This window comes from Lactuca saligna, chromosome 4 (genome assembly GCF_052625555.1).
Source record: "Lactuca saligna cultivar CGN05327 chromosome 4, ASM5262555v1, whole genome shotgun sequence".
Lineage (NCBI taxonomy): Eukaryota > Viridiplantae > Streptophyta > Magnoliopsida > Asterales > Asteraceae > Lactuca > Lactuca saligna.
The window spans coordinates 130,138,790-130,150,296 of NC_136420.1; the positions used below are offsets into that span (position 1 = coordinate 130,138,790).

At 34.9% G+C, this 11,507-nt stretch overlaps 2 protein-coding genes across 2 annotated transcripts; both read left to right on the forward strand.

Annotated features, from left to right (window-relative positions):
• Positions 1-2,553: 2,553 nt before the first annotated feature.
• On the forward strand, positions 2,554-7,211 carry PSD (ARM repeat superfamily protein). The gene is made up of 12 exons (XM_078991293.1): positions 2,554-4,837; positions 4,914-5,018; positions 5,094-5,153; positions 5,239-5,301; positions 5,402-5,497; positions 5,610-5,774; positions 5,847-6,020; positions 6,107-6,172; positions 6,234-6,332; positions 6,403-6,549; positions 6,644-6,872; positions 6,970-7,211. The coding sequence occupies exons 1-11, from the start codon at positions 2,933-2,935 to the stop codon at positions 6,731-6,733; spliced, it is 2,970 nt and encodes a 989-aa protein (XP_078847419.1). The 5' UTR covers positions 2,554-2,932; the 3' UTR covers positions 6,734-6,872; positions 6,970-7,211.
• Positions 7,212-10,111: 2,900 nt separating this feature from the next.
• Positions 10,112-11,170, forward strand: LOC145040140 (uncharacterized). The gene has a single exon (XM_078988116.1). The coding sequence runs from the start codon at positions 10,112-10,114 to the stop codon at positions 11,168-11,170; it is 1,059 nt and encodes a 352-aa protein (XP_078844242.1).
• The last annotated feature ends 337 nt before the right edge of the window (positions 11,171-11,507 follow it).

An 11,507-nucleotide genomic window follows, 5' to 3' on the forward strand; every position in this document is an offset into this window, starting at 1 on the left:
ACTAGTTATATATATTATCTATTGCCAGGTATATGTTATATGTTATGTATATATCGACATGATATGGTTGGGTTGAGGTAGTACTGCTTTGTGCGGTAGTCAACAAACCCAGGAGCAAACCAATCATAAGCTGTGGACATGTAGGGCAAGTCAGACTTATGTTGTGGGCTCGGGAGCAAGCCAAATATGAGTTATGGGCCTGAAGGGCAAGCTAGACTCATATTGTGGGATTAAGGGTAATCCAGGTTGTTAGCTGTAGATCCAATATATGCTGTTATATGTTGTGTGTTATTACTTTGGGGGACTTACTAAGCTTTGGCTTATAGTTTCAATTTATTGTTTCAGGTACTTCAAATGATCGTGACAAAAGCGAATGCATAATCGTGCACATCTTCCTGTTTTGTGATCTTGGGAAAAATTTGATTTTGAATAATACATTTGAAACAATGACTCTTTTTGTAAACAATGATTGGTTAATGGTTGATGCATTCTTAATAATTCTTATTTATTTTTGTTCTCACATATTGGTTTTTATTCATTCTTATTCTTATAGAATAAGATTATCAAAAACACATTCTTACATTGTAAGAATCGTAAAAAAAAAAATCCATAATACCATTATAAACGATTTAATTAGTGATAGTGTGTGATAATGACAATAGTTATGTAAGGTTGAACGTATTTACATTATCAAATAACCTATTCTTTTAATCATTTTCACAGAATAATATTGTTCACACGTCCGTATAATAGATGTCTATATATATATATATATATATATATATATATATATATATATATATATATATATATATATATATGTGTGTGTGTGTGTGTGTGTGTGTGTGTGTGTGTGTGTGTGTGTTATATTATTACTCGATTATATTGAATAACTTGAATACATACACAAAAAGAAATCAAATAATTATATATTTATATCAAATATAACAAGTTTACATAAATATTATATGAACAACTAATTAGCAAAAAAATTAACAAAAACTAAATAATTTCATGTACAATGAAAAAAAATGAAATAAACACATTACAAAAACTCTCATCATAACAAACTATGCTACAACTTGTCTCTTGATCAAGACTTAGCGTGAGCTACACTTAACAATATTACCATGAGATTTTTTGAGATGTTGGAGCAGCGCCTTGTTGTTGCGGTGCACATTTGCGACATCATCTCGCAGTCATCATTATATTCATAACATCTTTAAATATTTAGAACAAGGCAAAACTTTTGTAAAATACCATTTAAAATTTTAAAGGTAAATTATTACATAAAACAAGTGATTCATGAGTAAATTATACACACTATTTCTGTTCAAAAGCAAAAACTCTAATTTAAGAATCACGTGCTTTTAACAACGAACTTGGTGACCAAGAAAACAAGAATGCGATGGAAACTTGAATCCCAAGTAAATACTTTGTGCAATAGTGCAAGTTATATGTATTCGAGAACCCTCTATCAACTTGAACCCCAAGCAAATATCTTGCGAAAGTTGAGTATTCTAATTCTCTCAATCACAAAACAACACGTATCGGTATTTAAATTACTTGTAATAAGTTAACTGCATGATTACCAATAAAGCCATATTAATAATCATGTCAAGTTTTTATTTAGGATTTTTCATTGCTTCTTGATGTTTTTTTTTAGCAAAATTAAACTTTGACTATACCTTATGGCCTAAGCAACTAAAATATTTGATCAAACTTGGACTATAAATATGATCGTAAAGTTTTGTAGCTTCATCATTCACGCAATAATTATTAAAAAGAAAAAGCTACTTTAACGGAGATACATTATAGAACTTGCAGCAATTCGAACGAATTCATGCAAAAAGAAAATTCATGCATATATTTTCAACTAAAAAAAGCAAAACTAGACATGACAAATGGATAATATCAAACGTGCTCATAAAATAGTTTACCTTTTTTTAATAAAAATATAAAATTATATCATTACTATAAATTTTTTTCTTAGAATAAAACAATTTAAAGATTACACATTCATTTCAAATGATTTAGGAATCAATCAATTTAACTAGTTAACATTTACCAAATATTTTTATTTATGAATTTATTCGTTATAACTTATATTTATACCATCTTTAACTTGAAGATGTATCATGTTTTGGTCTTGCAACAAAATATATAGAGGGCTCAGTTTTATTAAAGACACAAATAATACTGTTAGGAGTGTTTGTTGTTTAAAAAAGCCTAATTGACGAAACGTATACTCATATTAAATTGGAAATCGATTTGAATAATAAAAAATTAAATTTTCTACTTGTAGAAAGAAATTTCAAATAAACAAATTGATATGTATATTTGACCAAAAATGCTTGAAAAATAAAAAATGGGAAGAAAATCACAAAAATTAAATCAAGAAAATTTTGATTTATTACCAGAATATTTAAATTTAATTAGATTAATATTACAATTTTAAAAGCAAAATTTAAAGATTGAAATGTAAAGATACTTGAGACACTTCAAAATTGTACCCTATAAATACATGGGTTTATGGGTGGCGGTGTGGTTAGTCTATATGTGTTCTTGAATAAACCTTTGTCCTTCACTCAACCCAAAACTCGTCGAAAACCTCCTCAAAATCCCTAATCTCTCGCTATTTCGCTTTTACATTAATCTTCAACTATCTGAAACCCTAGGAGCAGGAGAAAGATTGTTTCTTGTTGCCTCCATTTCTTTATCTTTGTCACGAAACCCTAGTTCTTGTGAACCAAGATCGGTTTTGCTAGATATCCAAGCCTTCTCTACCGCAAAGGTATACTGGCTATTCGTATATTCAATTCATTCGATTTGTTAATCTGCTGATTTACATTAAGAGCTTGTAAGGATTCGGATTTGATGGTCTGAGGTTTTGCGTTAGGGTTTATTCTATAAGATTAGTGGATTTGCATCAATGGATGATCTGGAGAAGGCGGTGCTCATCATCTTTGATGAATCGGGGACTGTTACTTCTGTATTGAAATCACAAGCAGTTGCATTCTGTCAACAAATCAAAGATAATCCATCAATTTGTCGTATATGTATCGAACGATTGTGTTTCTCGAAACTCGTTCAAGTTCAGTTTTGGTGTTTACAATGTTTGCATGAAGTATTGCGTTCTCGCTACTCCGGAATGAGCACAGAAGAGAAATCGTTTGTTAGGACATCGGTTTTCTCCATGGCGTGCTATGAAACACTTGATAATAGCAATTCCGTTAAGGTTTTGGATGGTCCTTCTTATGTAAAGAACAAGCTCGCTCAGGTTATGGTTACTCTCATCTACTATGAGTATCCATCAATCTGGTCTTCCATTTTCGTTGATTTTCTCCCTAATTTGAGCAAAGGCGGTTTAGTGATTGATATGTTCTGTCGTGTTCTAAATGCTCTGGACGATGAATTGATAAGCCAAGACTATCCACGAACACCAGAAGAGGGTGTGGTATCAGGGAAGATCAAGGATGCAATGAGACAACAATGTGTCAATCAGATCGTTCATGCTTGGTATGACATTGTCTCCCTGTACAAGAACACCGATTCTGAACTCTGCTCCTTTGTTCTCGACACCATGAGAAGATACATCTCATGGATTGAAATCGGTTTAGTGGCAAACAACACTTTCCTCCCTTTACTATTCGAACTAATGTTAGTAGAAGGATTACCAGATCAACTCAGGTCTGCAGCTTCCGGTTGTGTTCTTGCTGTTGTTTCTAAACGGATGGATTCACAAGCTAAACTCACCCTTCTCCAGAGCCTTCAAATGAATAGGGTTTTTGGTTTGGTAGCAGGTGATGTCGACTCTGAATTTGTTTCAGGGTTAGCCTCTTTGCTCATAGGCTACGCCTCTGTGCTTCTAGACTGCTTAAAGAATCTCAACAATGGAGATCACAAAAGAGCTTCCACTGATCTTCTGAATGAAGTCTTACCCTCTGTTTTCTACGTTATGCAAAACTGTGAGCTCGATACAACCTTCAGTATTGTCCAGTTTCTTTCAGGATATGTTGCAACAATGAAAGGTGTATCTCCATTGTCAGAAACACAGCTTTTTCACGTGGGCCAGATCTTGGAGGTAATCCGAATGCAAATTAGGTTTGATCCAATGTATAGGGACAATCTTGATGTGTTAGATAAAGTAGGAAGAGAAGAAGAAGATAGAATGATTGAACACCGAAAAGATCTGCTAGTCTTGCTTCGTACAGTAGGGCGTGTAGCACCTGATGTCACCCAAATCTTCATTAGAAACTCATTATCAAGTGCTGTGGGGTCCTCTCATGACATTAATGTTGAAGAAGTAGAAGCTGCTTTATCACTCTTTTATGCATTTGGTGAATCTTTAAGTGATGAGGCAATGAGAACAGGTAGTGGGATCTTGAGAGAACTTGTCCCAATGCTGTTATCCACAAAATTTCCTTGTCATTCTAACAGACTTGTTGCATTGGTGTATCTTGATACAATAACAAGATACATGAAATTTGTTCTTGAAAACAACCAATACATTCCTTTAGTTTTAGCTGCGTTTCTTGATGATCGAGGTATCCATCATTCAAAAGTGAAAGTGAGTCGAAGGGCGAGTTATCTTTTCATGAGAGTTGTGAAATTGCTCAAAGCAAAACTCGTTCCTTTCATTGAAACAATTCTTCAGAGTCTGAATGATACAGTTTCACAGTTTACAAGTATGGATTATGCATCAAAAGAGCTTTCTGGATCTGAAGATGGTAGTCATATTTTTGAAGCAATTGGATTGTTAATTGGAATGGAAGATGTTCCACTTGAAAAGCAAACAGAGTATCTTTCATCTTTGCTTACTCCCCTTTGTCAACAGGTCATAAAGCTTCAATCTTTTTTATGTTAAATTGAATCTTTTCTTATTATAACACAAGAATCTTGAAACAAAACAGGTTGAGATATTGATTGTGAACTCAAGAGTTCAAAACTCAGAAGAATCACAATCAAAAGTTGCCAATATCCAACAACTTATCATGGCCATTAATGCACTCAGCAAGGTTTTCATTCATTCCTTTACATCTATTTATGGATAATGACATTTTATATAACTTTCAATATATGTATTCCTACAGGGATTTAGTGAGAGACTTGTGACAGCTAGTCGCCCAGCAATTGGCCTTATGTTCAAACAGGTTAATAATCATATCATCTTTTTCTCAATTTCTACATTTTCTTGAAAAAATAAAAAACTAAAAAAAGTGTCATATTTTGTTATAGACATTGGATGTGCTGTTACAAATCCTTGTGATCTTTCCAAAAGTAGAAACCTTGCGCTCCAAGGTACATCCAAGAATCCTTTTTTTCTTTCTTGTGATGTATTTATTATTCTTCACTTTTATTCAATTAAAAACTCTCTTTTTTTATTTTTTTATTTTGTCAGGTTACTTCATTTATTCACAGAATGGTGGAGACATTAGGATCATCTGTCTTCCCTTACCTTCCAAAGGCCTTGGAGCAGCTTCTTTCTGAAAGTGAGGTATTAATTAATTATTTCCTTTCTAGCATTTAATTCAATATCTCCCCATCTTTTATTATTATTATTTCCTCCATTTTATTGCTTTTCTCACAATGACTTTCCTCATACACAGCCAAAAGAACTGGTGGGGTTTCTTGTTCTAATAAATCAACTCATTTGCAAATTCAATACTTCTGTTCAAGATATTCTTGAAAATGTATACCCTGTTATTTCAAGTAGAGTATTTAGTATTATACCAAGGGATACAATTCCTTCAGGACCTGGTAGCAACACCGAGGTACATTATTATTATTATTATTTTTAATCAGATAAACGATTTAAAAAAATATGTATTTTACGATTGGTTTAGGAAATTCGTGAATTACAAGAGCTTCAAAGAACATTCTACACGTTTCTTCATGTGGTAGCAACACATGGATTATCATCTGTGTTTCTTTCTGCTAAAAGTCGAGTCTATTTGGATCCAATGATGCAGTTACTGTTGTTCACTTGCTGTAATCACAAAGATCTCACTGTTAGAAAGGTATAAATTATAAAAATATAAAATGTAAAATATAAAATCTTGTTTGAATCTGATGAAATCTTTCTTTTTTTTTTGGTTTGCTTTAGGCTTGTGTACAAATATTTATTAGACTGATTAAAGATTGGTGCAATAGGACATATGGTGAAGAAAAGGTAATGTATACATTTATTCCATTTAAACTTCTGTATTTAATTTTATTAATTATGTATACAGGTACCTGGTTTTCAAACCTTTGTAATCGAGGCTTTTGCAACAAACTGTTGTTTATACAGTGTCCTCGATAAGTCCTTTGAGTTTCGTGATGCAAATACTGTAAGTCTATTTATTTATTTTTTTTTTGTATGTAAAAGTTATGTGAAGTTTATACTTTTTTTTTTTGCAGTTTGTTTTATTTGGGGAAATTGTAATGGCTCAGAAGGTTATGTATGAGAAATTTGGAAATGATTTTCTGATTAATTTTGTATCAAAAGGGTTTCTTGCTGCACATTGTCCTCAAGATTTAGCAGAAGAGTATTGCCAGAAAGTACAGGTACGCATTTATTTCTATTTCGTATTTATATTTGTTTTTGTAAAGTGATAAATGAAGTTTTTATTTGTTTGTTTATTTATTTATTTATTATCAGGGCAATGATATGAAGTCGTTGAAGTCATTCTACCAATCACTTATCGAAAATCTGAGAGTGCAACAAAATGGAAGCCTTGTTTTCAGATAGCATAATAAGCATGAAACTAATCAATAAAAAATGGTTCATGTGTATGTGTTACTCTGTTGGTGCTAAAATTTTGTTCTCAACAGCTTTTTCCCTGTAAATAAACATTTATCTCGCTCTCTTCCATTTCCATTACTTTGAGGTAAAATTAAAAAATTAACAAAAAAAAAAAAACTGTAAATTTTTTTTTTTCTTTTTCTTTATTTTAATTTGTTATTATTATTGGCTTGGTTGACCAGGTGTAAATTTCCGAAGAATGTTGACCAATCCAAGAATACAAGTGGTCGTCTATATTTTGCTTTAATTAAAATCTCTGTTTGTGTTGCCTACAATTGATATGATATGTTCTCCGATATTTTTTCATGGGGTCTGAGGTATAATTATTGTGTATTTTGTTTGTTGGAATTTATTGTTTTTTTTTTGCCAATGTGAATGTTTGAATATCTTTTGGCACCACTTTTTTTCTTTTTTGGGTGATTTATTATTATGTGTTGTTGTCATGGGCCATGGGCAATGAGAAGCCCTTTAAGGATGCATTTATTACGCTTGACATTCTACACGATTGGAAAAGCTTTCTATTATTTTTAATAGTGAAAAATGAAATAGTTATTGGATGGGATTGGATAAACTTTGTAATGTTAGTTTTTTGCAATTGCGTTTACTACAAAAGGACATTGGATGATTGGGAATGAACAAGCGTTTTGGTGTTATTTTTAATGATGAGGGTAGTCTTTTGTTAGTAGAGAAACTTTGGAAGCTTGTTTTTTGTGATGCGAATAAGGAGGATGTTTTTGTCTTTTTATATTACCATTTTTGGTACGTTCTTTCTCGATGGAAAAGAATTTGCAACTTTGTTTTATATGTTTGTGTCCAAGTCTTGGTTCAATGAGCGACACATGTTTTGTTGTTTTTATTATACACGACTGAAATGATATACGTGGACATTTCGAAATGATATGGAGTTTGGAATAGGAAAGATTAGAAAAAATGAGATTGTTAATTGGATAATTTTTTCTTTCTTGTGGTATTCTAATAGAAATAGTAGATGTATGGGATGAGTGAATTGGCTTTAAAATCATACTAACTCTTAATTATTTTTTAGCTCCTTACTAGTTTTTAGTTTTTTATTGGTTGTTTAAAAAAAAGTGATTAAATATGAATAAAATACTCTTAGCCAAGGCCGTAATCACCGGTTGTAATATGATATTTTTTTGAATATTAAAAATAAAATGGTGTACAGGAAAATAAAAAAGTGATTAAATATGAACATAATCAAAAATATGTTACTCTCATAAGTTATTATCTCTTGTTTTTAAACATTGGTTTTGGTTATAATCTAGTGAACAGCATAAAGAGTAAATAATGTCTTGTTCTATATATAACCAAAACAAGTTCATAAGAAAAGTTTAATGGTTTAGTAATACATGTTATTTGGTTGCTTTGACCAAATAGTTATATCTAGTAACTGGTAATGGAGTGGACGGAAGTTAGAAGGAAAAAGGCACCGGCGAGACCAAAGCATATTCAGGAAACAACTTACTTCGTCACCAATGTTCCAGAACAAGCCAAGAAAGGAGAAATCAGAGAGGCATTTGGGAGATTTGGGAAGTTTACAGATGTTTACATGGGAGACAAGAAAGGAAAGAATGGGAAGTATTTTGTATTTGTTCGGTTTGGTGAGGTCAAAAATGTCATGGAGCTAGAAGAGAAGATTAATGGAATGACATATAGAGGGAATAAGTTGGAAGTTAACCTGGCGAGACACAGAAGGAAAGATCTCCCAAACCCACATACAACTAATGTAAACCGGAGGCCAATACAAGTGAACAATACTGGGAGATGGAATACATTTAGGGATCACCGGACCTTCACAGATGTCACTAGACCCCCACACATGTCGGGGAAAAACTCAGCTCAATCTGTCCCGCCGGCACCACCGGGACCAAGGCCCATCCAATTACAATGGGACAATCAGACTTACCACTGGCTGCATAAGACATCACTCATTGGGGAAGCACTGACCTTAGACCATCTGGGACATCTGCCAAAACTCTTACGAGATAACGGTGAAACAGATTTAGAGATAAAATATGTTGGGGGGCTAAGGGTTCTGTTTCTTTTCGACAGCTCACTAGATGCAAAAGATTTCTTGAATAATGAGAACAGGTGGAAAGAAACTCTGAAGTGGGTGAATTGGAGTGATGAAACTGATATGCAAGTTGAGCGAGTAGCCTGGATCAGAATTACAGGGCTTCCACTATACTTATGGGGGGGGGGGGGGGGGGGGGAACGTAACTTTGCAAGCATCACTGAAGGGTTGGGGAAGACAATAGCACCATATGAAGATTTATCAAATAGGGTGGACTTGTCGTGCCCAAAGATTGGAATTCTCACCTCAAGGAAAACCAGAGTAAATGAAGAATTACAAGTTGCCATTGACTGGAGGGTCTTTAAAATTGGTATCATCGAATTTGACGAAGATTGGTTTCCTTTTCGATTTGACAAGTCGGAGGATTACTATGAGACACAGGATGAGGACGACGAAGAAGACAGTGAATATGGGAATGAAGAAGAGGATGGGATATCGGACACGTATATGGGGAACCCAGACGATGAGAAGGAAGAAGGTGAGATATCACCGGAACTACAAACGGAAAAGAATGTGATTCAATCGGAAGGTGGACAAGCGATAAACACAGAGATCGGAGATGAATTTCCGACCAGACAACCGGTGGTCAGAAGTGAGGTAAACGAAACGTCGGAAGAAGTGCAACGGACACCTGGTGAACAAATGATGGTGCGGGATTCTATGTTGACTGAACACGTAGCATCGCCTAGAATCTTGGAGGCATTAATGGATAACGGTAACATCCCTAGTCTAATCCACAACTCAAAGGACAACTGCCCTGGCCCAGGTATGGAATCAAACCCAAACTTAAATGGGCTTTCTTATGAGCTACCCCTAATTGGTTGTTTTGGGCCGTTTTCGTCTCCTATTGTATCAAACAAAGGCATACGCCAGTCATCTGAAGTATGTAGTTCACTGGGGAAAAGGAGGAGACTAGAGCATGACGAACCCAGACGACCTATCCCTTTAATAAATCAGATGACTAGCCTCTTTGACCTTGATGTACCCCCGTCACACATGGCTTCCCAAACGGCGGTAGTCAAAGAAGTCGATCACGCTCCAATCGACATTAACATAGTCCCGTCTGAAAGTCATGGAAACCTGAATGAAGACGTGTCTGACGATTGCTCCTCTTCTTCAACTGAAATTAGAAAGACGGTAGAAATTGGGAATGCATTAGGGTTCGAAATTAGCCCCAATGACCCAATTTTAAAGGGAGTAATGGGTGAAATTGGCGAGGCTGCAGCACCACAATGAATTGTATCAGCATTAATGTGAGTGGAATAGGCGAAGACTACAAGGTCGAATGGGTGAGGAGATTAAAGACGCAACATCGTGCCTTCTTTGTGGGGATGCAGGAGACACAACTGGTGAATGTGAATGATATAGATGTCGCAGGATGTTGGGGCTCAATAGATTTTAGCTACTCGGCAATTCAATCCCAAGGTAGGTCTGGTGGTCTAGTAAGCATTTGGGACAACAGGATCTTCAAAGTCTCTGAGATCATAAAATCGAGATATCTACTGGAAACAATTGGGAGATGGGAAGGAATTCAAGGGGACACTATCTTAGTGAATGAATATGGACCACATTCTAGCATAGAGAAAAGAAAGCTTTGGGATGAATTATTAGAAATAAAAAGGAATAAAGGAGGTACTTGGGTGGTGTTTGGTGATTTCAATACTGTTAGGCGGTCAGACGAACGCTACAATTCGCATTTTTGCCCTCAGTCTGCTTTTCATTTCAATAGTTTCATCAGGGAAGCAGGCCTTAATGATATTCGAATGGGTGGTTTGCGTTATACCTTCTGTTGCCCAACTGATATCAAATTAAGTAAACTTGACCGCTTCCTGGTTTGTAATAATTTTCTAAACGTCTTCCCCTCAGTATCTGTTACTGCACTCCCAAGGGATGTATCTGATCACAGCCCTATTGTATTAAAAACTGTTGCACCCGACTTTGGAAAACCCCCATTCCGATTTTTCAACTCATGGATGCAGAAAGAAGGCTTTGATAATGTTTTTGTCAGGGCCTGGCTCAATTTTAAGGGGTATGGTACCCCGGATTACTATCTGATGGCCAAGCTCAAATTCTTGAAGAATGAACTTAAAAAATGGAGAGCAAATGAATACCCCAAGGAGACAGTTGAGTTGAAGAGAATCAAACAGCAGGTACATGATATTGATTGTTTGGCGGAGAGGCGACAACTTAGTGAATTGGAGATGAATGACCGGCGATCTGGAATACATAAATTAATTGAAATGGAGAAATTATCGACTTTGGATCTGAAACAAAAATCCAGAATAAAGTGAGTGATAGACGGCGATGAGAATACATCTTTCTTCCATGGATATGTGAATAACAAGCTTAGAAAGAGCAGAATAATGGGGCTACAGATCAATGGATCTTGGACCACAGATGCAGAGACTATTAAACAAGAAGTTTTTTCATTTTACCAAAGAAAGTTCCTGGAGAAATGGCCGTCGAGACCAAAGCTGTTCAGCAATAAATTCAACCCGTTGGATGCAATTGACAAATCCCAGTTGGAAGCCCCATTCACCAGGGAAGAAATCAGACGTGCTGTATGGGCATGCGGGAACGAAAAGGCGCCGGGCTTTGATGGCTTTTCTTTCCAATTCATTAAAAAGT